This window comes from Cicer arietinum, chromosome 8, assembly GCF_000331145.2.
Source record: "Cicer arietinum cultivar CDC Frontier isolate Library 1 chromosome 8, Cicar.CDCFrontier_v2.0, whole genome shotgun sequence".
Classification (NCBI taxonomy): domain Eukaryota; kingdom Viridiplantae; phylum Streptophyta; class Magnoliopsida; order Fabales; family Fabaceae; genus Cicer; species Cicer arietinum.
In genome coordinates, this window is record NC_021167.2 from 11,638,579 (window position 1) to 11,665,779 (window position 27,201).

General features: G+C 27.9%; 2 protein-coding genes and 1 long non-coding RNA gene across 3 annotated transcripts; 1 reads left to right on the forward strand and 2 right to left on the reverse strand.

The window, feature by feature from the left end:
* Positions 1 to 1,881: 1,881 nt before the first annotated feature.
* LOC113784955 (uncharacterized) lies at positions 1,882 to 3,173 on the forward strand. The gene is made up of 2 exons (XR_003471123.2): positions 1,882 to 2,288; positions 2,718 to 3,173. It is a non-coding gene; the product is annotated as an uncharacterized lncRNA (long non-coding RNA).
* A 6,173-nt stretch (positions 3,174 to 9,346) lies between these two features.
* LOC101495001 (abscisic acid 8'-hydroxylase 3-like) lies at positions 9,347 to 14,982 on the reverse strand. The gene is made up of 9 exons (XM_004516591.3): positions 14,687 to 14,982; positions 14,122 to 14,440; positions 13,883 to 14,035; positions 13,041 to 13,310; positions 12,398 to 12,484; positions 12,242 to 12,320; positions 11,214 to 11,320; positions 10,913 to 11,031; positions 9,347 to 9,656 (listed from the first exon to the last, which is right to left on the reverse strand). Exons 1-9 carry the CDS (start codon positions 14,893 to 14,895, stop codon positions 9,566 to 9,568), a joined length of 1,434 nt encoding a protein of 477 aa, XP_004516648.1. The 5' UTR covers positions 14,896 to 14,982; the 3' UTR covers positions 9,347 to 9,565.
* A 2,126-nt stretch (positions 14,983 to 17,108) lies between these two features.
* LOC101494682 (transcription factor VIP1) lies at positions 17,109 to 21,417 on the reverse strand. The gene is made up of 4 exons (XM_004516590.4): positions 20,729 to 21,417; positions 19,763 to 19,895; positions 17,954 to 18,038; positions 17,109 to 17,746 (listed from the first exon to the last, which is right to left on the reverse strand). The coding sequence occupies exons 1-4, from the start codon at positions 21,232 to 21,234 to the stop codon at positions 17,502 to 17,504; spliced, it is 969 nt and encodes a 322-aa protein (XP_004516647.1). The 5' UTR covers positions 21,235 to 21,417; the 3' UTR covers positions 17,109 to 17,501.
* Positions 21,418 to 27,201: the final 5,784 nt, after the last annotated feature.

Below are 27,201 nucleotides of genomic sequence, written 5' to 3' on the forward strand. Positions count from 1 at the left end.
GTTTGTAATAGGATGCTAATAAGACAAGCAAGATAAAATGATGTACATAATATAATAGAAACAGCAGCACGAATAATGAATTTTCACGATTTTTTTGTTTTTTATTTTGTTTTATATTATATTATTTTTGGCATTAAATAGAAATATCTATGTAAATTATGTACTCAAATATAAGTTAAATTTCTAAAAATGATTTTTCATTTTATTTTATAGTAATTATAAAATATTTATTAAATATATTATTTTGATTTTTTATTTTATTTTATAGTAATTATAAAATATTTATTAAATATATTATTTTATATATATTATTTTAGAGTTATTTTTAATTGTTCTTTAGAAGCAAAAGCCTTCTTCAAAGATTAGGGTTTGTTTTATTTATCATTTATGACACACAATAAGTTGATGCATGAGGAAATACCATGTAAAACTCATGACTTAGTTTTTATTTGTTTTTCATTTATCTTAGCAAATACATCTCAAGGGCAAAATCATCTGTTCTTACCTCTTAGTCGATCGAAGTTTATGGAATTTTTGTTTGTTTGATGTGATATTGTCTAGCTTGGTATATTGTAGCAATGCGGTGTTCCCATTTTTTTTCTTTTTTGGTCCTAATTTATATAGAAGCTATACTAATGTATGTTGTTACCGATGCAGTATCTGAATATCCACTTTCTACTAAATACTGCCTAGGGATGATCTGTGAAGCTTTAGAGATGAAATGAAATATATATTGAATTTATATTATATATTGAAACGTGTATGAAAAGGAAAAGAATTTTTTTCCAAGTATATAGATGTCATTCCAAGTGGAACTTATGTTTAGACTTTGGATGACGTGGCTTTTCTGTTATTAGATTAGATCTTCTAGTGCCTTAACACCTATATCCTCGTGAAATTCTGATTCCGAAATGAAATATTTGTTTCAACCTTTTTATTTATTAGCTCATTATTTTGTTTTCCTTGCTAAGATTTGAACTCTTTCAAATTCTTCTATAAACACTTAACTGTCATTTTGTTTAAAACTATTGCAGCGCTCTTAATATGTGGATGTGGTGTATCGACCACCAAACAACTTGAAAATAAACACTTGGCTATCTTTTTGAATCAATGAAATTAGTGAGTCAAACAATGAATTAGACGAAAACAATTTAAAAGAAACGAAGACGACAAAGTTATTATTTGCTAATATGGCAAGCTAAATAAAAGCATACAATTAACTTCCTCATTTGACTATAGTATTACTAGAATAAACTAAACTTTATTTACCGGACCCTTATTCAGGGTAAAAATAAAAATATAAAAACAAAAAAGAAGTTGGACTAAGTTGAATTATCATATATGTGTCATTGACTTATATATTTTAATGCCGAAAAAGAGAACTAAGGATATGTTTTCAAAAAAATTCTAGAAGATGAAAATGAATAATTTATTTATTATTATCTATAAAAATAGGATTTTTTGGTCTGGTTTTTTGGTCTTTGTATTTTATTGTTAGTGACAATGAATTTAATATAAAAACTTATTGCTTAACCCTTTTTTTTTTTACACATTGATACTAAATTAATAATTGTATTTTTAAAAGAAAAAGTTCAATAACAGAAAAAATTTGTACATGCGTTGGTGCAATAAAATAAAGTTCACAGATAGCTAGGTGAGTATTCATTTAAATACTAATAAGAATAAAAAAAAGTTAAATAGATTTAAAAGTTATTTAATCTAAATGCATTATTTTTTTATACATTTATTTATTTAAATTTAAATATAAAATTTAGATAGGAACAATATTTAATGCATTTAACATGTCTCAAATTCTTTTATGTATTCGTCGTAAAACATTTAAAAAAAAAAAAAATCAAATTCTTAATATTAATTGGTCGTTAATGTAAAATGAGGTTACACAATTACACCGATAATGTATACTCTATTTTCTTTTATTAAAAATTAATAAAATAAAAAATAGAAAGCACAATCCAATGAGATAAAGCTGTGATAAAGGCATATCCACGTGGTGGGTGAGATTATCAAACCCTAAGAAGAATCTTCTTCGATAGTTTACTTGGAAAGGAGGAAAACAGTGTGAATGAGTTCGCACGGTGTGCTACGAAATCGCCACCCATAAAAACCCCACCGACCTATTCCCTTTCCTTCTCAGGCGTCTTTGTTTATCATACTTTCCCTCCGCCGCCTCTTCTAGTTAGCGTTTCTCCTTCCAATTTTTAAACCTCATATCTGGAAATTCTAATCGGGAAAAAAATGCAATAATAATTTTTTTTTGAGAAAAATAGGTAACGTTGTTATTTTTGTGTGTGTGTGTGCGTGTTTACACTGTCAGTTTTCTCGATTCTATTTTTATAATTTTCGTGCGGATTTAATTAATCGTTCTTTATTATGAATTTCTCGGTATTTGAAATTTTCGTTTACGTTGACTTCTAAGTCGGGCTTGGATTTTTGTAGATCGGGGGTTTTTTCCGGCTGTTTTGTGTTTTCGTAGATATTATTTTGTTTTTCATCATTTTTAGGGCTTAGTTTGCTATTGGAAGTGAATTGATATTTTTTTTCTATTATTTTATTTTATTTTAAATTTGACTGTGTTTTGATCCGTTTATACGTTGATATATTTGGCTTTGGCTGTTGATAGATATATGGGTTTGTTATTTTAATTTTGTTGAAAGTCGTTAGCTCTGTTTGATTTGTATTTTTTGTTTTGTGATCAGGAATATCGCTGTTTCAGAGAAAAATGTATAGTATGAACGGTAACTGCAGTGCTTGGTATGCATAAATTTTAAATAGTTGCACGAGTAGCAAGTGACCTTTTCACATTTTAAATAGTTGCACGAGTAGCAAGTGACCTTTTCACCTTTTCACTTAAGTTGTTGTGTATCAGCTTATATAGCAGCACACCCAGGGCTTGAAACTTAAAGAAAGCTCTGTCTTTCTCCTTCCTTATCATATATATATCATTATCAGCAATATTGAGCTAATGACCGACTAAAGACTTTTACGCTATACTATTAATCTATGGATGAAAATGGTAATAAATGGATAAATTTTCTTTGGCATTAATATTATTCTTATATTCTTGGAGATGGGATTTTTGCCAATTTCATCTGAAAGCCGAAGTGTTTTGATTGATTGATTTCTATTGACTAATTTATTATTTGTTATGTCAACTTTATAATGACGTGTACATGATCCTTTACATTAGTCCCTTATACTCATATTTTTTAAATATCCAGGGAGTTCCAAATTTTCTTGATGTCATGGTTCTCACCCGCACTGGCACAATTTATTTAAAACTGCTCAAGTACTAGAATTCTATTTGACCGCTGATTCGGAGCTTTTATATTCGAACGTGTTTAAAGATATTGATCTAGTAGATAAAAATGGAAAGCGAAAGCGTGAACATATTTCGTTTTCAATTATTTTTTGGAGATATAAATTTTTTTGTTTTATGAAACTATTTTGTAATTGTTGTTCAATTTTGAGAAAAAGAAACATCTTGTTTTAGAAAATATAAATGTTTTTCTTTTCCTTGAATTAAACAATTTAATTCAATTTTGTAAACAGAACAAGCTTTTAAAAGATTTAAATTCTTTGTTTTGGGTTTTTCAATAAAAGGAAAAACAATTTTGGCTTCTTTTGTTTTGCAAGAAATACTGTCGTAATTAACTGAATAGGAAGTTATCATGTTAATGAAAGGAGTCCCTAAAATGACAGTATGAATAATATTTTCTAATAAAATAAAAGAAATTTTGATTGAAACGTTATCATTTTTAATGGAAGCTTCAGTTTTACTTTTTATAATCATGTTGGAGTTATTAGCCGCAAAAAGTGCAATTGTTTCAAATTTGAAATCTTCAGAAAAAACTAAATTAATTTTGATTAAATATTTTCTTGTTATTGTTCTTAAAACGAACAAGAAATCCTTTGGGATTTCTTCTAAATTTTCAATTTTGTTAGAATATTCTTCATTTTCTCTTTCTTCTTCATCCTATTCATAGTCAGAAGAGGTTTGATTTTGTGCCTGAGAAAGAAGATTTTGAAAAATGTTTGAATCAATTTCTTATTTTTGTTTAAGAGTTTTTAACTCTTGTTTTACAATTTTAATCTCCTCTTGCAGAGATTGAATTCTGACATGGGTTTGTGACTTTGTTCTTTTTCCTAAGATATTTGTTAGGTCATAAGTGGTCTTAGGAAGTAATTTTGACGAGGACGTAGAAGGTTGACCTTGTTTTGATTCAAAAGTATTTAACAGTTTTCCTATTATTTCTTTTTGAAGTTTTGTATCTTCAACCTGTTTTATAATATCAAGAATTAGTTTTTGATCCTTTGTTAAAACATTAATTGATTTTGTATTGGCTTCTGAATCGCCAAGAGAGTCGGAGGTTCCTAGTTCATCAAACTTAAGAGGTTTATCATTTTCTGATGAACCTATTTCAGAATCCGTGACAGTTTCTTCTTCAGAAGTTTCTAAAGATATTGCCTCTATTTTTTGAATTATTTGTTCATCGATTTTTAATTCATCGAGTTTTTTATTTCTCTTGCAATATCTTGAGATGTGTCTTGTTTGGCCAGACTTATAACAAGTTATTTGTTTTGAAGTTTGAGGTTCGAACTTCTTTTGAAAAGGTTTTTTCTTGTAAAAATTAGGTTTTCTTTGATTGTAAGAATTTTGGGGTCTAGATTTTTTATAGAACTCAAGTTTGCCTGATTTGGTGAAAGATTTTATATGAGGTTTTCTATAAGGTTTCGAACAAGGTCCTTCACAGTATTTCGAAATATTTGTCATGGGTATTTCAAATTGTTTACAAAAAGAACCTAGTTCTTGTCTAGTTCTTTTCATTTCCCATTTTAGATGTTTTTGGAGTTTTAAATCTTGACAGATTTTCAAACCTTCCTTTTGAGTAAAGCTAACCAATTCCCCATAAGTTAAATGGTTATATGGGATTTGGTTTACCCCATAGACTTCTTTGATTTTGTTTCTAACCTTTTCTCCTAAAAGGGTTGGGAGTCCTGCAAAGAATTTCTCCTTCCAGAAAGGTTGGTTTGAGTCTTCTCTTAGCATAACTCTAGTTAGGAAAGTATTTTTGTAATATTGGAACTCACAAAGTTTTTTACATCTAAGGTTGGATAGGAGTTCTGCATTTTTATCTTTTAAGTGTGATGGATCACCTATGAAGTGCAAGCTAATTGTGTGTATTAGTGTTGCAACTGCATCAGGTATTGGGTTTCCTATTTCATCGAGGATAGGAATTTCTTCCTCTGTGGTTTGAATTGCGTTCAAAATTTCTAGGTGTTGAGAGGGTGTGAGATGGTAATCCCACCATCCTTTGAGTTGGCCTGAGAATCCTACTATTAGTAGTTTAGCTATGGCTTTGTTAGGTGCGTTGGCTTGGGTTTTGTAAGCATTTGATGCCATTGTCATTTGTTAGAGGAGACTTAGGATGTTGTATTCGGACATACCATCTATGTTCCATTCATAGATAGTATTGACATTGAATTTGGATTGAGAGAGGACATTAGGTCTATTTTCAATACCTAAGTCTGGTGTTATGACAATGGCTAAAGGTTGACCCTTCTGCCATTGAAGTTTGCACAGGTTTTGTGGTTCGTGTTCGGTTTCGGAAACTTAGTCTAAAGTCGTAATTGTTTTGTCAAAGGTATCTTTAGCTACCATTGGTGTGGAGGTAGAGGAATGTTCTATCCTACTGAGTTGTTCATGTAGGGCTTGGGTGAATTCTGATTTGTCTTCCCTAAACAGCTTTTGGCTTGTTTTTGAGATTTGAAATGGTTTAAAAACTGGGTTTTTTTAGTTTTGAATCAGTTGTCTCAATCGGAGGGACAGTGGAATTCTGTTGATGTTCCTCTATCTTAGTTAATTGTTTCGCAATTGTACTAAGATGGACATTTGTAAAATTATTTTGTTGAAGGATATTTTGAATATCTTTTTCTGAACTATCACTTGGGATTTTGAAAGGGGCAGCTTCTACTGGTTTTTCAAGGTGTGTTATTATGATTTGTCTTAAAGGTGGGTGTTCAGACTGAATTTTTTGTCCAGTTACCAAATCCCATTCTACAGTTTTATTTCTGGTTGTTATGGGATTAACAGAACTTAGATTTTGTTTGAAAAGGTAAGAAATTTGGTTTTGTTTTGCATATATTTCAAACCATTCAAAGAATAGAATATGGGTCTTGTTTTGTAAAATGAACTTGTAAAATTCATTCTGAATATATTGTCTTTGTTTTAGAAAGTTTTTGAAGAACCATATTATTTTTTCTGTATTTTTGGAAGCATAAAAATCGTTATGGAGGATAGTTTTATCAACTTCAAACTCTTTTTCTATGACATTTAGTTCATTAACAACATTTTCAGTTATAGCAGAAAAAGACAACGAAGTAGGTGGAGAAATGTTTTGTTGCTCCTCATTAGGTGTTGTGTAAATTTTATGAGGTATATTTGTGGAATAGTCAACATTTTAAAAAGAAGCACTTGGTATGCTGGAACATGAAAAATGTGGTTTTGTAAAGTTTTCTAATTTTTGAGGCAATTGTATGATTGGAGGTGGTCTGGAGGAGCTAGCATCAGAATACGTGACACTAGAAGTTCTTGAAAAACTTAGTTTTACCCTACCGTCATTGTATTGTATGACTTCTTTAACATTGTTGTTTGGTTTTGACTGTTCAAGAGGATGTGGTCTAACAGCTCCTTCTAGAATCCATTCTTCAAGAAGATCAATATCTTTCCAAAGGATGGTTTTTGGAATAACAGTGTTGGCTTTTGTTAGATCAGTTTGTAAAAATAGCGTTTCGCCCTTTTTGGTTTCAATATTTTTTGTTGCCGTAAAGGCTGAAAACATTGCTTTGTAATGGACCCTGTAAATAATAGCTACAGGAATAGATCCTGCTATCATTTTGTAATTATGAGTTTTGATTTGTAATATGAGAGATTTTGTAATGTTTGGATCATTTAAAGATAAAGAAAAATTTGGATAACATCCAAACCAAATTGGTCATTGACATATACTAGATTCAACTGTACTTATTATTGAATCTTGAAAATTCAAGAACCTTGCATCCCGTAGGACACATAGGATTGAAGTGTTTAATTCTTCCCTTGTTAGAGGTTTGATACTGACTTGAACAAGACCTATATGTATGAAATTATAGTTCATGTTCGTGTGTTTTTTGAGTGTTTTTGGAGAAAGAAGGTTTATTGCTTCAAAGGGGTTTGAAAGAGCAACACCACGTTCCTCCGTTTTGATAACATAATCAGTTTTTAATAAATTTTTTAAAAGACTAGATTCATAGACCTGATCTTTTTTTATTTTTGGGATTTGCCAATTGTTTATAGATTTTTGGAAGTCTTCAATAGTGATTTCTTCACTATTGATAGGTTCCCTTTTTTCTGAGAAATTTTGGGCAAAAGGAGTGGAAAAAGAAGAAGTTCTACAAAAGAAATTATCCATATTTAAAAATTTGTCTTTTTATTTTGAAGAAATTTTCAAAGGATTCACTACCCTTAAACGCCTGTTCGCCGGCTTAGACACATGACTTACAACCCATAAACTATTATTCTTCAAAATAAACTTTCAAAATTTTAAATATTTATAGCCAATTTTATATAATTTATCCCATATCCAAGTCTGATACCACAAGGGATATATATTTACTTTAGTAGGTCAATTTGATAGGTCTAAAAGATTTTTAGTAGTTTGTAGTTTCGCCTTTTAACTAAATAGGCTTTTAAAAAAACTTTTAGTCTTGTCGGTATAAAAAAGAAAGTTTGGCATAGTTTGAATCTAAAGTAGGTTAAGTCATCGACTCCTATCAGTCAATTTGAGTTATTTCTACCTTTATTTGTCTCTAGTTGTATGTGTGTTGGAGAAACCTAAATCCTTTAGACTAACTCTTTGGTGCAACTCAATATTGGTTTTTAACTGGAGTCTATACTATAATTGAAGTGAAAATAATAATCACAAAAAATAAGAGGTTTGAATTGTTGTGACGCTTTTAAAATTTTAACCATACACTTTTGTAAATACTTTTCTCAAGTATGAACTTAGAAAAAACACTAATTCGTTAAACAACTTTTGATAAGAGCATTATGAACTATACTAATAATATAATTATACTCACACAAATATATTCAGTTATAAATATAGTGTGATATGTATATATCGAAAGTTGAGAGTAAAGTTAGAGATATCACACATAAGAAGTATTTAATTCATCTAATATGGATTAGTCCAATCCTTATATCTATGAGATTTTTACTATGATGCTTGATAAATTTTTTTAACTCATACACTTTACACTTATGTCATTTTGGGATTTTATAAATTGTATTTTCTTAATCTCAATAGACTTACAAGTTTTCTTCCAAGTCACACATGACTTTAAAACAATGCTTAAATACATTTTTAATCCCTTAACTTGATTTTTATGTTCAATTTGGTCATTTAACTCTAAAACGAGTCATTTTAATTCTTTAACTTATTTATGTTAATACAAGTTTGTCTTTTTCGTCAAATTTGTTAGTCAAAGTCATACTTATATGTTCGATAGATATGACATATCACCCTAATTATGTATGTAAAAATATTATTTTATTTTTTAGTGTTTGAAAATTAAAATAATCAAACATAAAAAGAATATATATATATATATATATATATATATATATATATATAACTTTGCTGTAGCAAAGACTTATATGTTACATGAATACACAAGCCATTTACATATTGCAAATTATATACCGAAAAAATTTAGAACAATTCATATTGTGAATTAACTAACTAATAAGTGTCGAATATAGCTCTTGTAGCATCCGTTGAGCATTATCTTTTATTTATCACATATAGGTGTAATTATGGAATATATTAGGCTAAAATCATATCTACCTTAATACTTTAAAATTATGATTAATTTTTTTTCAGTACAAATTAAACCTTAAACCTCCTTATTAAAAGGAAAATCTACTAGAGCTGTTTTTTAACAAAAATCTATTGGAGCCAGTTTTATATATTTGAATTTTTATTGTTGAATCATTGTGCTTTTTTCTACATGAAAGAAGACAGATATATTCGAATTGTTCAAAAGATAATAATTAAGTGTTTAGAGTTTAAATTTGAAACTTCAAACGACATGATTCAATCTCAATTAAAATAGTTATAAAATATTCATTAATATCACTATTATTAATAATAATTTCCTTTTCACTTATTTTTTTAAAAAATAATTATATTAGAGTTGTCATCAAATACTTAAATATGACATCTCTTTAAACATAATATGGAATAGTGAATTAGTATGCAAAGATGATGAGGTAGAAGAAGACACATGTCAATTTAAGGTTACCTATTTTGTTTATGCTTTACATACTTGCATTAACTTTACCAATATATACCGAAAAAGAAAATGCAATTATTCATTGAGGATATAAAGCATTGTTTGGTTCTTCATTTCTCTCATAACAATAACAACAATAAAGAGACATTGATTAATGAGTTTCATAAGAAAGATTTTTCATATCTTATGGTTTCTTGGTGGAATCATTTAATTATAGTGACTCAACTACAATTGGATATTTGTTCTTTGGCATCCTCACAAGAGTTGGTTGGACAGAATCATCTTTCTCTAGAGCTCTCCATCTGTAACATCAATTTTCATTATTATAGCAATGGAAAATTTTGTTCAAACATTCAAAAAGGAAATTTGAGAGAAAATGCTGAAATAAATAGAATAAATTATCAATTTAATTGTAAAACTTTTTTTTTCTTCTTTTATTTGGTCCTAGAACTATAAAAGCTTAATAAATAGTCACAAACTATTATAAATATATCAGGTTAGTTTCTCAATTATTTTAAAAATAGAAGATAACTAGAATGACTATTCAAATATTAACTTGAGGATTGTTTTATTGTATTTTTATATTCAAAGGACCCAATAGGAGAGATGGTATTATTTAAGAACCAAATTGAAATTTTATTTAAAATGAATATGAAAAACAGAATTTTAATTGTTTTAGGAAAGCTAATAAATTTCAAATTTTGATTAGTTAATTACGTCTCTTGAATTCGATTTAAATTAAAATAAATACTAATCTTTATTTATCTTTTGGCTTGGCTTGAATCTTAAAAAGTGGATGGTTAAAACCAAAATAATTAACCATGTCTATGATTCTCCCTTATTATTATTAGGCATAAACGATATTTTAGATAATGTAATATACAACTTTTTGGTTTGTAGTCTTTACAATATTATTATTGATTGTAATTCCTAAAAAATCTTGTTCCTTATTGATTTAATTTAGTATTTATAAAATTAAATTAAATAAATGCTAACAAGTAATTTAAAGACATTTGTTAAGTAGCGATGATAATACATCTGGTTTAATTTGGATGAAAAAATTAGAGATACGACGAATTTAACGTGTTGATATTCGCTCTGCAGCCGTACTCGAACTCACTCTTTAATAATATTATTGTCATATTTAAATATATGTATGTATATATTCAATATATTTAATATTTTTTAAATATTAAAAATTATAATTTTTTTATAAAAAATTTAATTTTACTATTATAATATAATAAAAATTATTTTATTATATTAATTATAATTAATATGACTTTTAAATTTATTATTTTATATATAAGAATGTGTGTTAAATCTGAACTCCAATCATATGTTGTCGTGTCTATTATTAAACAACTAAAATAGTAATTTTATAATAAAAATATCTTAAAAATTATATTTTTAAATTTTAAAAAAATATTAAAATATATTTTTTAGAATACAAAATTTTTAATCTTAATTTTTTTAACAAGTGTACTTAAAATACTTATTAGCATCACCTATAAAATTAATATATCATATTTATGAAATAAAGTAAATACAGTCTTACTTGTATCTGGTGACAAGGTGATGAATGAAGACACAGATTTCAAGTTTGGCAAGGTTCATTCCAGGACACATACGTGGTCCACTACCAAATCCAAGAAAACTGAAAGGCCTTAAATGTTCCTGCATTTTATTGAATTCATCCATTTTTAAGTTCATGAATATAAAATATTAATTAATATGGAGATAATAATACAATAATTAATTTATATAACTATAAAAATATTATTTAATTTAATAATATTGATATTTTATTAATTAGATTAAAATATTAAAAATTTAATTTATGTGAAAAAGTAACTTACATCAAATCTAGAGGGATCAAACCTCTCAGGATTTGGAAAAACTTTGGGGTCATGGTGTATTGAAACAACATCTAGGTTCAGAGACCAACCTTTCTTAACTTTGTATCCTGTAAAATTCAACATTAACTTTTGTTAGAAAATATGATCCAAATAGTGAATAGATTATTAAGGAGGTCATCTTTGTGCAGTTAACAAATTCTTCCTCATGTAACAAATTATTAACAATTAATATTTGTTTAAAAATATATATGATTGAGATATGAATGAGAATTTGTTATTTGATTGAATGAGCAAAAATGGTTACATTCAACGATTTATATAAAAATCCTAACACTTCATATTAAATATATGCCTTCATATTAAAGATATGTTTAAGCGTCAAATATGTGTCAATGAAAAACATTGACTCAACGTTAATCCTTATAGTTACATATAATTAATTATATTTTAAAGTCGGGGGAGAGGGAGGAGGATTGGCAAATGCTACATTTTTTAAGCTCTACAGGTTCTTTATATATAGTTAATTATTATATAACTCTATGATAAGTTAATTATTAAATAATTTTTCTATAAAGTATAGTTAAATGTATATTTTATTAGTCATTTTAGTCTTTGAATATATCTTTCATTAGTTAATTTAGTTCTTAGATATATTTTTTATCAGTCAATTTAATTCATAAAATTACTAACAAAAGAAAAATTTAATAATATGTTTAATTTTGATAACTATATAGTAAACGTGCTGCACACGTTAAAAAAACTAAAATAACGATTCATTTTTATGTAAATATTGAAATTTTTGTCAATGTCTTCTGAAAATTAATTTTTAACTCTGCCACTATTATATGTATATATATCTACATATTAATATTGTGTTTAGTGTTATTTTTATGTTAGTGCTTCATAATTTATAAGTAATAACAATTAGGAACTAAGTAAATCTCTAACTATATCTCTAAATACTTGATAACATTTTCAACAAGACACATTTTAATAAGTTGGCTATTTTGTATTTTTTTTGGGCTTACCATCAATTTCAAAATCTTGGGATGCTTTCCTTGAAAACCAAGGTAGTATTGTGGCTCTTCTTAGTGTTTCACTAATCACCTGAAAATCAAATGACAAATAATTTTAGCAATTTATTAATTAAGTTACTCTAGAAAGTAAAAATATTTGTTGCTCACTTTGGCTGTGTAAGGCATGTTATTAACTTCAGACCATGTAAGATCTGTTCCATTTTTTCTGTTTTCAATTATCTGATTATGTTCCTCCTGCAAAATAAAATCAAATAATTAAACTAATTTTTAAAATCTTTGCAACCATTGAAAGAGACATATTTGAGGGTCTTTAATGATAGATTTAAATAAATTTTTAATTTTTTTATAAAAAAATGATAATTTTTTAGTCATATAAAATTATTTTACTAGCAGTTTTAGTTTATATTCGAACGAAATATATTTGTCTAAATTTTTGAATGATTTTTTTAAGTATTTTTAGAATGTTATAAAAAGTTTTCTCATAAAAATTTAGAATTTTTTAATTTAAAATAAATTAAATATTATTTTTTTTAAACACCATAAAGTCAAGATAAAAACAACGAAAACATTATCTTAAAAATCAAATTTTAAGTTCATTTTTTGTGGATGAACTTTTCTAAATTATGAAAGTGTCTGCAAAAAATCATTCAAGAATGTACGTTTATTTAACGATAGAGATTAAAATGGCTTGCATGATAATTTTATAGACACTAAAAAATTTAACACTAAAAATAAAATTTTAAAATTTTATCAAAACTAAAAGCTTATTTAAACGTTTAATAATATTTACCCTCAATTGTTGTAGAACATTTGGATTTTCTTCAAGAAATTTGATAAGCCATGTAAGAGCAGCAGTTGTGGTATCATGCCCTGCAACAAGAAGGGTTAATACATTGTCCTTCAATTGCTTATCTGTGAGTTTATTTTCATCTTCTTCTTGTTCATTTGATTTTCTGCTATGTTTCATAATTAAGGACTCTAAGAAATCCTGTTGGAAATCTTGACCGTTTCTCCTCCTAGAAATTACAGAATCCAACATGTCGTACATTCTATCACGAGCCTGCAAAATATGCACACTTACGGTGTTATTGAAAAGATTTGAACTTCCTCCCTTAAAATTACTGGGTCATACTGTTATCATTGAACTAACACTTCAGAGATATGAATGTTCATGTTAAACCAAAAAACACGTGTATTCTTATTAATGAGGAAAATATATTGAATTAGTACGAATTTTTAGTCCAAATATACATCATAGGAAACAAAAGTTCAATTCACTTCATAGTTTTTACTATTGAACAGACACTTCGTTAGCATGAATTTTTATGGTTAAAACAAAAACCCAAGTGTACTCTTATTAATGAGATTGGATTAGGACGAATACTTAGTCTATTTAAATTACTTTGCTTCAGAGTTAAGAAAATTGTATGACCTACTGATTACACTGAAACTAACATTCCTTATACAATTATTTTTTAGAAGATTTGAACTTCTACCATTGAAATTACAATGTTATATTCTTACCACTGAACCGATACTTCGTAGACATGAATTTTCATATATAAACAAAAAAATGCAAATGAATATTTCGTATTACTACGAATTTTTAGTCGATTTGAAGTACTTTGTTACCTTGATACCGCGATGAAAAGCTGTTCCAGGAAGTTTAAAAGGCAATGAGGCAAATGAGGAAGAAATGATCTTGAAATTTGATCTGAACTTTTCTTGATCTTCTCCAGTAGGCTCTAAGCTCATGATCATGTGTCCAATGACTTTAAGTGTAAACTGAAATGTTCAAATAACTTACTTAACAAATAAATAAATAAAATTGATGTTTAAAAATAAAATAAATAAAATAGGTGGGACTCAACTGTGGAAGCCTCTTCAAGAACAAGAACTTTGTTTCCTTGCCATTGATCTAATGTTACAATTGCTTGAGTATTGATAAAATGGAAATATTTTTTAAGACCATCCAATGACAAAGGTTCAGCAATTAATCTTCTAAGCCTTTTGTGGGCTTCTCCAGTGGTTTGCAACAAGCTTGTTGGGCCTAGAACTTGTTGTCCAGTATAAAACAAATTCAAACTCACAATCCCATCTTTTCCAGTTAACAATATCTTACTTGCTTCTCTCCCAGTCATGAACACACTGAACCTCCCTAACACAAAGCTCTTGAAAACCTTTCCATATCTACCACAAAAATTAAAAAAAAAATTAAAATTAAAAAAAAAATTATATTCAAAAAAGAAAATCTTTGAAACTATTTAGCACCTAGCGTGAAACTGACTGTCACTGTGTGATACATACATCTGATGTTAAATCGACGGTTAAAGTTAACTACAACATAAATAATATGACTGTTCTATAACAAATAATCCGAATGTCATATAATAAGGTTTAATATAAAGTTGTAAGTATTGATATTTGTGTTAATACCTCTTTTGTCTCTTGCTCATGAAACTAAAGATTCCAGAAGGACTTGAAAAATCAGAGAGGAATGAGAAACTCTCACCCACAATAGGCCAACCTAGATTACCAGGGATACCTTCCATTTCTTTAGGAGAACGAGTCTTATACATTAACAACAAAATTGATAACACTACCAAGGAAATTATCAAAGAGAGTAACATATTCATTATCTCCATTATTTCCTAACTACTAAATTAATAGCACTATAGTATAGTGTTGATTAAATAAACTCTTCTTTTTATAATTTTTGGGCCCTTTGTGCTTAAGACATATGTTTTAAAATTAAGACTTTGGTCATAACCAAAGATTTATATTTATAATTCATTAAGCTGCAGGCCAATGTTATGGTTTGATTTTGTGAAAGTAACGAAATGGACATGTGTAGCGATCAGTTTGAGGCAGTAAATACAAAATAATTCTTTGGTATAATGTAAGAAATTATTTGTTCTTGTTAGTGTCATGACCTTGTTAATTAGCTAACCAAAGTTTTTTTTACTCTACCAATTTTTTATCTTAAAATATAAGGTATCTCCAAAAATGAATTTGGATTGCATGAATGTTACTGCATGCATTAGACGGTTCAAATTTTAAAAATCATTAATTTCGTCTCAATTTTGTGGTTGCATAAAAATCTGAAATAAAAGGAGAATCTAATTACACTATAAAATAAAAATCTATTCAATAAATGAACCCTTTTTAATATATATATATATATATATAAATATTTATATCATTCAATTTTTTATTAAATACTATAAAGACTTTGAATATATATCACTTGTGTCACGACATGTTGCTCACACAAATTTATTTTTAGTGAAAGTATATTTCATGACATTTTTGAAACAGAGGTCCTCTTTGCCGTCCGAGGGTGGCCACTTTCTTTATTCCAATGCATACCAATTTAAAAAGAAATATTTTCTAAAAAAAATTTAAAATAATTGTTTCTTTAACTTAATTGTGAATTGATCATTTACTTAATTTTAAATAAAAATTTAATTTTTTATATCTTAAAATGTTAATAATTTAATTTTTTTAAAATAAAATTTATTATTATATTCAAACAAAATTTACAAAATTAATTATTATTTTCAATAAAATTCAAATATTTATCAAATTAATAACTCAAATCTTTAAATAAATTTATTTTGCAATCTCTAAAAATATCAAATCTATCTAATAAAGAATTCACATTTTAAAACTTAGGTTATGAGCTTTCAATTTGATAAAAAAAAAAAAAAAATCACATTAGAAGATTTAGGTAATTTGTTGTCTCTTTGTTAACACAACATGAACTCTCAACAAATCTAGCAATAAGAATTCACATTTTAAAACTTAGGTTATGAGCTTTCAATTTGATAAAAAAAAAAAAAAAAATCACATTAGAAGATTTAGGTAATTTGTTGTCTCTTTGTTAACACAACATGAACTCTCAACAAATCTAGCAATCCATTAATAATAATAATAATAATAATAATAATAATAATAATAATAATAATAATAATAATAATAATAATAATAATAATAATAATAATAATAATTCGTATGTCGAGAAGAGTACTGTAAACTATACTGCAATAATAGTTAATTTGATTTTAAAATTTAATTAAAATTAAGAAAAAGATAATTCATTAGTGTATTTAATAAATAAATATTAGTTGGTAATATGTTATATTAATAGTCAGAATTCTGACTTTCTTCTCAAATTTCATCAGAAGTCTGAGTTCAACCATTTGAACTATGCTTTGGAGAAATATATGCATCTTTATAGATATAATAAATTATTGTGCTGCTCAATTCTTACATAGAATTATGCTGTCAAATGCAAGACTATTAGACATTTTTATTCTTTATACAACAAGACCAGTACTTGTGCAAAAATAAAAGATATACTGCACTCAATTTTAAAAAAATAAATGCAATGTCTGTAGATGCCTCTAACCAAGGAATTTTATATATTACAATTTTTTAAATAATTAATGGATCTGTTTGTTTTAGATTTTTAAAAATTAATTTCTAATTTATATTTTTTTAAATAATTTTACAAATTTACTTAAAATTAATAAAAATTATTTCGAATTCATTTATTATCGACTAAAAAAAATCATCTTCATATTCAATAACTTAAATTTTTATTATTAAAAATTTTAATATTATAAAAATCACATTTTTAAAAAATGGTATTACAAATAATTTATAAAAAACTTCTAAAAATAATTTTCATTTTAATCATATTTAAAATTTTATTATTAAAAAAAATATATAACAAATAAATAAAATACTTAAAATGATATTTAAATCAATAACAAATGAGCCCAATATTTTCCACGAAAAATCGTAAAACCAATCTTATCAAGATTCGACTCGACCTTCAGGATAATAATAACTATTGAAAAAAAATATATATTATCATTGGACAATGAAGAAGCTTCAACTTCAAACATTTACAACATGTTATGTGGTTCCATAACCACAATCTATTATCAATATCAACTAGAACTTCTACATCTTTATGTTAAATGTGTTTCCACCAAAGAACTGTAACGCATACATTTCAAAGGCTGTGTTTCTAACCTAGAACTGCAGAAAGTATATAATAGATCATAAAAATAACAACATAGGACTAAGGACAATGATACCCTTCACAAGCCTCATATGTAATACATGCATATGCATATACATATACATATACATACATATATATATATATACAACATGTTACTTTTGTGTGATAAATGATATATTGTGTAACCAAATCATTTACTTTGATGGTATATATGAGCTACTTCTGGTGATTGAAGTCCATGAAGTTAGGGCGGCCGTGCAAATTGAAAGGTTGATCGGAACGAGAAGGCGGCATGCCGGGTTGTGCTTGTTGGGGATGAGGATTACTTGTCTGTTGCATGGTTAATTGGGTAGCGAATTGTGAGAAGATGCCGCCATAAGAAGGATTACTAGTGACAGCAGTCAATTGACTCTTTTGCGCCCGAAGGCGTTGCAGTTCTTTTTTCAATGCCTCGTTGAGATCTGCAATCGCAAAGTGTAGCCAAGTTCATATTTAAGCGGAAAGAACTTTGTTTCTGTTTATTTGTTGTTTTCAAAGTTCAATGCAGAGTTAATTATTGTTTTATTAATAATACTCTTTAGATATTTATTACAGAGAAAAATAGGTGGAATGAGGAGGAAACACAAATTGACTTTTTGAGGCATCAATAAATATGAAATGATGCATACCTTCTCTAAGTTGTGCTTGTTGTTCAAAAGCCTCTAACTTCATTTTGAGCTCCTTATTCTGAGCAGACAAATCAGTAGTGTCTCTCTGCATGATATGACTTATTGTTAAGTTTACTTTCTTTTTATTCTTTTGCACATTATGTCAAGTGTACACAAATTGAATTTAACCTACGAAACATATATACTAATACGGACACCAGACACGACACTGAAACTGACACATTGACACCAGTAATAATTTGAAAAAATAATTTAATTAAATGTAATCAATGTGTCGGTGTCAAACACCGACACATATCAAATACCAAGACATGCCTCCGATCAAAAGTTGGTGCTACAGAGAATTTAACTAAAAACACTAGAGGCGTGCGTGCGACATAGTCAGAACGGTTTAACTTAGTTCAGCCAAAAAATGTTTTAGATCAGAGGAGGATATTTGATGAGTTGGAGTGGTGGGGACCAACCATTCATTTATAACAATCACATGAAAAGGCACTAATTATGTTTTGAAGTATGCACCAGTAAAATCTTGCATATGTACACTGTAAAGCCAGATGCACACAAATCCTAACAACAAGATACTATGATTAATTTATTTAGCAATCATGTCACATATCTCTGCAAAGATATGCATCCGGTAGCTTCCACTACCGTTAGTTAGTACATAAATTTTATGTTATTTTTCAAAACTAGGCACCCTGCACCAACCTACTTCAACCAGTGTTGTCGTTGGAAGATGGCGGTCCATAGCGGATAGGCCAACATCCACTTTTTTGGCCGCCATATAAACCCTTATCATGTGTAAAATGGCCATGGCGGATTGTTGAAATCCTGTCACCGTTTTCTGCCATGGCGCCGCCATTCAATAACAGACTTCAAGTTCAACAATGTAATATAGTTTTGGAAAAAACTTACACCATAAGTTGAAGACTTGTTCAGAATGATATTATTGGTAGAGAAGATGTTTAATGATGCTCATGGGATAATGCAGTAACAATCAAATTGAAATCTATAAGCAATGGCTAATTATTTTAGTTGTTTAAATTTCAAAACTCTGGTTATTTTGTCCTTATCATATATAGATATAAGACTTAAATAATAAGAGAAAAATGCAAGGGTAAAATTTCATATATCTACCTACACACATACATACATATATATGTATTCGTATCATCTGGAGCTTGTTTGTTACAGTTTTTTTAAAGAAATTATCACTTTTTTAAATTAAAAAAAAAATAAAAAAAAAAAAAACACTTTCAGGAGTTTACATTTGTTTGTTACAGCTATTGAAAAAAAATCATAATCGGAAAGTATTCTACAAACTGCTTCAAAAGAGAATCTGTTTTGAGTAGATTATCAGAAAAATCATTTTTGATAACTCAGTTATTTTTTAAAAAATGATTTTCATTATAGTAAACAAAAACAAAACCAACTTTTGCATTTTTCAACAGTCTCGAACAGATAATCTATAACAAATGGGCCCTGGGCCCTGAATTATGGAATGTCAATATCACTTTTTTGAAAATATGTAACAAACAGACCCTTAGTCCTTCTTTTCATTTTATGAAACTAAAACACTTACAATCAACAAATCACTTTTTTCTTCAAAGAAAAAGTCCTTGGTACTATGTGGGTTCCATAAACAGTTGTGACCACAAAAATCACAATCAGACAGAAAATAAATCTACATTATAGGTAAAGATGGAGGGTTCCACCAAACTCTGACAAGAACAACTTACCAAACAAATTCATGTATATTCATCTAAAAGCTACAATTCAGAACTGCAAAATGAAAAGGAAATAACAAACCTGAAGGATGGTAAGTTGCGCAGATAGGTTAGTTGCTTCAGTTTGAAGTGTCTGCACCTTCCTCTCCAGTTCACTTGTATACCGAGTTTTCCTCTCCTTCGATCGAGCAGCAGATTGCCTATTAGCAAGAATCCTGTAAAGACAAACAGCAATTTAAGCACCAAACCAAATTCAACATAATCCAAACACCTCCTTCGTCTATTTTATTAAAAAAAATTATGATGCACCATAAAATTAGAAAGCATATTATTAATTTATTATCAACAGAAAGTCAGAAACAATTTATTTAAAACCATCAAATACAAAATAAAAAATCAAATTTATGATAAGATCACACTCAAAAACACAATATTTTTAAGTATTTGACTAGAACTTCTGTATGTGCAGGATTAACCATTTGAAACATGAGTCCAACAACAAACATAAATACAATTTAACTCAAAAATGATATTTTTGTGAAGAAAAAAACTCTTACAAGAAGGAGGGAAAATGTAGCTTACAAATTTAAATCTAATTGCTTTCACAACTATCCATTACAAAATAAAACACACAAAAAACCAAATCAAATCTATGTCAAGAAGAGATTCACACAAACACAATTGTTTTTAATCTTTGACCAGAAATTCCATTTGAACATAGAACCAATAATAAACACAAATACTCTTACAACTAAATTACACAATATTTTTTTTTTTAAAGAAAAAACCAAACCCTTAAAACAAGGAGAAGAAATGTTGTAGTTATTAAGGTTAATTAAATTAAATTTCTTTCAAAAATTAACTTCAAATAATATAACAAAAAAAATTAAATAAACATGATACTAACACTAACTAATAAAATCATTAAATATAATCAATGTGTCAGTGTCAGGTACCGACAGTTGTCGAAGACAGATACACGTCTTCGATTAGAGGTATTGATGCTAGAGATAAAAAAGTGAAATTGTTTGTGATGATGATAGTAAACCTTTTAGCTCTCTTAGGATCAATAAGAGCAAGTTCAGCAAGTTTCTCAGGTGGCATGGATTTCTTCACACCGTCAATGATCACCATACCCGAGTCACCATCAAACGACGTCGTCGAAGACCCATCCATCGAATTACTATGCCTATGACGGTTCACCTTCCTCTCCCCAATTTTCTCCTCACCGGCGCCGGAGAACCCTAATCCATCAAAAAAGTCAGAGTCAACAGACAAACTCCGGAGGTGTCCGACAGACTGACGCGCCGACGTTGACTTCCCGTTGGACTCATCGGAATCGACGCTCATCGGAACGGCGCCGGAGACGGGAGACGGAAGAGGGAGATTGGAGATGTCGAAGTCGGAAGGGTCGAAGAGGAGAATGTCGTCGAAGGTGGCGGCGAAACGGAAGGAAGTGTCGGAGTGAGATCTCCGGTGGTGGGACCCACGCTCCGGCATACGTTCTAGGTCAATTATCGTTGGTGGCTTTCCGATGAACTTATTAGGGTCCATCAAAAAGAGTAAAAAAACACTTGAAGTTTATTTTTGGAATATTTGGGTTTATGATTTTTTTTTTTTGGTTTGTGTTGTTATAAAAGAGTGTTTATTTTTTATTTTTTTTTAGAAGTGGTAGTGGTTGTAGTTGAAAAAGTGAGAGCACAAATTGTGTTGTGTTGTTGTTCATGTGGTTGTGTGAGTTAGTGAAAGCCAAGTGTTGGACAAAGAAACTTGGGAACTAGATTCGCTGCACTCGGCACTTGCTTCACTGCAGTTACACTTAGTATGTCTGGACCGTTAATTGAGATTAACGGTTTAGATTTTAAGTTTGTTTTAAGATTTCAAATCCAAAGTTAAATTGTGAACTGTTTGATTAAGATTGAATGTACTGAATCTTATTCATGGAACCTGACTGTTTACTTAAAGATGAAGAAATTATTTCTAAAGAGTATTATTAGTGCCGCGATTAGATGTTAGTGACGGCAATGGTCAACAATTTCAGTGGCTAAGTAGTATAAATTAATTTTCAAAAAAAAATTATTATTATTAATTTTTTTATATATAGATGAAATTGTAAATATTACCACACAATTATAAATTTTGAATTAAAAATTAAAAATATAATATTTAACTTAATAATATCGATATATTATAAATTGAACTATAATTTAAGAAAAAAATATTATTATTATTATTATTATTATTATTATTATTATTATTATTATTTTATATTGTTTATTAGTATTTTAAGGTTGTTTACATACAAGAGGAAAGTTAATAAATTTCATTATTTTTAATAAAATTAGTTGTCTTTGTCATTTAAAAGTCTTAATTGTTTATTTATACATTTTATATATTTTTTTGCAATAAATAGTTAGAGATATTTTTGTCAAAATAATAGGTAATATTATTTTGAAATCAAACTTTGAAAATAACGAGAGAAAAAAAGTAAAATAAAAATTCTAAAACATGGGTAACTAGTATGCATCGTGTGTTCTCTTTTGTTTATAAAAATAATAAGAATTTAAAAAATTTATGTTGATTATTTTTTTTTTTAAAATAGTTAGTTAATTGGTAACAAAAAATAAAATTATATAGAAAATAATTTAAGCAAACGGTAAAATTAGAAGAAAATATTTACATTAAAATTTGGTATTATTTTATTTATAGGTTCAAATATTTTCAAAATTTTAGTTATTAAACTGAATAAAAAATAAAATTGAAAGGAAAAAACCACGACAAAACTTTGTATCACTTTTATATATAGACCAACATATTGCAGACAAATGTACAATGTGTTTGTTTGTATGCTTTTTCGAGTCTCATTTTTTTCCATTCTCTTTGAATAGGTAATAGAGAAAGGAGAAAATGTAAATAAAGTAGTATAAATATAAGATATAATTGGAAGAAAAATTAGTTAGTTGAGACAAGAGCTTTCATGGAGTTCTCTACTAAAATTGTCTTTAAGTCCTCTTAGTCTTTAGGCGTATTTGATATTACGATACGTTTATTTGATATATTTATTTAATATTGTTATTTATTTATTTTAGTTGATATTTTTTACTGTTACTTTTTCTGAAAAATATATTTTATTTTAACTTTAACCTTTGTTATGAAGTTGTTTAGATATTTACTCACCAATACAAGCACTCCAACCAACATTTTTAGGAGTGACTTTAACGACTCCTTATGGATTTTCAACCTAACGATATTTTGTTTTAACTTTAACATTTGTCATGAAGTTGTTTTAGATATTTTCTACCGATACGAGCTCTCCCGCCAACATTTTTATGAGTGAATGTAATGACTCCTTATAGATTTCCAATCTAACGAGTCTTTTTTTGTTGTTGTTGTGGACCTTAATTTGTGTCTATGTCACCTTTTTCAGGATTTCGATCTATTAGGCTTTGTTTATTCATTTTTATACTCTAGTTTTTGCATAGGTCACTCTTTCGAGTTTTCGACCTAACATATTCTATTTATTTTGCATACCCTAATTTTTATAGAGGTCGCTTTTTCGAGTTTTCAATCTAGTATGTATTTTATTTTTACATTCTCTTTAATTTTTGTTTTGATTGTCTTTTTGAGTTTCCGTTCTAGCGAATATTTTATTTTGTGCACCCTAAGTTTTTCACATGTCTCACTATTGGATTTCCAACCTAACATATATTTATTTTTGTATAACCTAATTTTTTCTAGGTCTGCCTATCAGGTTTTTGACCTGACGATTATTTTATTTTTGTGTACCTTAACTTTTTCATAGGTCACCCTATTGAAGTTTCCAATCTGGCGGGTATTCTATTTTCATGTGCCCTTATTTTTGCATATGTCTCCTCTCTCAATTTCAACCTAACAAGGTTGAATCATAAAGAACTACGATGCAGGAAATAAAAGAAGATAAAAGTTACACATATATTTTAATAACAGTTCACAACAACTTGTTGCTACATCTAGTTCTCCCCTTACAAAGAGATTTTGCATCAATACAATCAAGTACTTAATCAACTATTTCCCTAAATAGCATTCAAATATTTTTTACTCTATCTCTTCAGACTTTGAGTATTTATCTATAGTTTCTCAAGACTATTGTCGTTAGAACCTTCTTCAATTTTCTGGCATCCTACCATTGAGGTTCATGAGAGCTGTTGTACCTTTTCAAGTACCTCTTAACGGTGAAAGGGTTGTTGCCACTATTAGCTTGATTTACATCAATTCTAGTTTGTGTCTAGTTTTACACAAAGCTTATTTCTAGGATTCTAACTCTCATTGAGATGATGTTACAAATCAAGTCCTTTATCAATATAAGTGTGTGAGAACATTTTGACTAATCTACACCAAATCTAATAACTCTCTATTCAGATGATATTTCATACATTATTTTCTTTTAATGTGTTCTTTACTTTTTCTTCCAAATTTTCTTCTTAACACAACTATTTTCATTTTCTCTCTCACTCGCTACCAGAAACTTGACTTATAATGACAACAAAAACTTGTGGGTAAATGTATGAAATCCGTAGATATAAGGCGAAAAACATACATTGACGACATTTTTATATGTTGTCTATAGTCAACATATACCTACGATTTTTATCATCACTATAACCTATAGTGATGAACATTTGTTTGTTGGACAAAGCTAAGAGTTTACATATGACTTTTGTACCGTGCATATAGAAACTTGTATAACTTTATAAATTATGCACCTACAATTTTGTCTCCGTCACTACACATTTTAGTGACACTTGTATTCCATGGGTATAAATTTTGACAACAATTTTTTGTTGTTGGACAAATAAGTTGTTATATAGTAATTTTACTGTGCAAAATCAATCAAATTACAATGTAAATACACAATTATATATATATATATACATCAAAATAAAATAAAAGTTCAATATCATATATTCAAAATTAACATAAAATCTTACAAACATATATCAAATTGAAAATGGCTAAACCATTTCTAAATGAAAGTACTTTAGAGTATTTATTAATCATACAAAAGATTGTCTTACAAACATAATAAATTCCTATATAAAAATTTCAAAACATTTAAAGAAATCACGTCCATTTAATTGCCAAAACTTCATTCTCATCAACAAAATAACTTTTATTCTTCACCTATGAGCAAAAAAAAAATAATTAAAAAAACACTATTCAAATGTAAAAAATAAAGAAAATAATAATTTTAGTGAGAATTAATTAAAAGAAAAATTAAATATCATTTTCATTATCTTCATTGTTGTCCAAACTAGGGGAATTCAAATGATTAGGAGCACTAGAAGCATCAGGAATCTATCACGAAAATAAAAGAAATTAAATATGAATAAGATAAGTATTGAACCTACAAATCAACTTGTATGTTACATATGAAGATCAATAAAAAAAAAATTATATACTTGTTGCGCATCTTGAATTATGTCATTCACATCTTCTCTAGAAAATCGATTTTGTATCAATGTCATAACATTTACTAACAAACTTTCCATATGTTTAACTCTATCATACGACTCTTCATTTTCAAACACATAAATTGTAAGAAGTCACCAGAGAATTTGTGCACTTAACACACATCAAGAAATAAATTGTTCTCTTCTAGTTTGTTATCGTCAAAACTAGAGTTACAGAAAATTGTTTATCAAACCAATCTTGGTTCTAACTGTCTTGACATTCTTTAGACCAAAATGCATCACTTTGTAACAAAAGGTTTCCCAATAAATGATGAAAGTTGTTTGTTCTATATCCTCAATTGTCATGTTGATGTGATTGTACAATGAGAAATAATCCATCTAAGAAAAGAGTGACTTGCAAGTTGTATTATCAACCAAAACATCAATATGATATAGTCATCTTTGAGACACGCTTTATTAAGATCCCTATAGTCAAAATGCATTCGAACTTTACCACTCTTTTTTTGGCACTCGAACAACGTTGGCTAGCTATTGAGGGAAGTTCGCCATGGCTAGGATCCCAACATCGAATTGCTTTTTTACTTTATCTAATCTTTAATGACACGCCATGCTTAATTTTCCTTAATTTTTGTTTGATTGGAGAGAATTTAGGTTGTAGGGGTAGATTAGGCTCTACTACCAAAGTAATTAAAATCGGATCAGCCAATTGAACCAGGAATCAGACTTGTGTTCGGTCCAATAAAGACTAAAAATCGCACAAGCACAAAACTGAAAAATAAACCGATAAACTGCTACAAAACCAATAAAAACCGACAAAACCGATGGTTCAAGCGATTAGACCGTGTTTTCTCATTTGTTTGCGATGCATCTTGATGGCGTAGAAGAAGCTATTGTCAATGACACAATAGATGAAGGGAGGAAGATGTAACATGGAGGAGGGTATGTTACAGCAAGCAGGGGGTAGCTGAAAGTAAAGATAGGAAGGTAGGGCTACTGACTTTGGGCTCGGGTCAAATATTCAAATGGACTTTGTATTAGTTAAAGATCCATTTTCGGTTTTATTGACCAAAATTATACTATTTGTTAACTTTTAGTCACGTTTATTTATTTATTTATTTATTTTTGTTAACTTGCAGTAGTTTCTTTTCTCTTACGGAACTTGTAATAATTTCTTGGATCATTTGTTTTTGTCTTTCTATTCATTTAGGAATCTTATAAGTTATGATGAAGTATTATTAACTTTTTTTTATAAAAAAATATAAGATGAAATACAAGATTAATTCATTTTTGAAAAATACAAGTTTAATTCTTGTAAAAAAATGAAAATGTTTTAAAATATATACAATTAGTATTTATTTTTAAAAAACAAAATATGTATTATATATTTCAAATATTTAATACAAAATATTTAAGATGAAAACAAAATGACAACTCATTTTTTGATATTCCAAATATTTCAAAAACAAAATATTGGAAACTCTGTCGAATATCAACAGATGGGGATCTTTTTAGTTTTAGGCTCTTATTATTCATTTCAAGTTAATTTTTTTCTCTCCTCAACTAATCTTCTTTTGTAAGAAAAACCCCACTTATATTTGTTTTTAGAGATTTATTACCTTATTAAAGTTTTTCATATCATACAATTGAAGAACAAAATGTTCCCTCTAGTAAATATATATTTTTTTATTATTTATTTCTAATTTTTTGTTTTTTATTTTAAATAAAAAATAACAATTTTAAATTATTTCTTAAACTAAAATATAATGTGTAACATATTGTATTTTTTACATTTATTTTTATTTTTATTACTTTTAAGAACATTCTTTAAATTATCAGACAAAATTAGGTGTCAACATTTGTCTTTCTTTAATTATATTTAACAAGAGAATTAGAGTAAAAGACAAGTAAAGACGACATCTATAATCTTGTATGAAAATGATAGCGTTGGCAGAGAAGTGTGTGAGTCATTTTTGGGGCTTAAGATGCAGGTCGTTTCTCGACCTAGGATGCAAATGGTATGGATCGTTTTCTCGGCTTAAAATGTGAGTCGTTTTTCTAACTTAGGTGTGAG

Excerpts from the sequence above, each read along its gene's own strand:
- LOC101495001 (XM_004516591.3), bottom strand. The coding sequence starts at position 14,895 with ATGGAGATAATGAATATGTTACTCTCTTTGATAATTTCCTTGGTAGTG. Across the intron at positions 14,036-14,121 it reads TTCTTGAAGAGGCTTCCACA|TTTACACTTAAAGTCATTGG; the intron begins GTTGAGTCCCAC and ends TGAACATTTCAG. Across the intron at positions 11,032-11,213 it reads TTGATCCCTCTAGATTTGAT|GAACATTTAAGGCCTTTCAG; the intron begins GTAAGTTACTTT and ends AATAAAATGCAG.
- LOC101494682 (XM_004516590.4), bottom strand. The coding sequence starts at position 21,234 with ATGGACCCTAATAAGTTCATCGGAAAGCCACCAACGATAATTGACCTA. Across the intron at positions 19,896-20,728 it reads GATCCTAAGAGAGCTAAAAG|GATTCTTGCTAATAGGCAAT; the intron begins GTTTACTATCAT and ends TTGTCTTTACAG. Across the intron at positions 18,039-19,762 it reads CGCAACTTACCATCCTTCAG|AGAGACACTACTGATTTGTC; the intron begins GTTTGTTATTTC and ends CATATCATGCAG.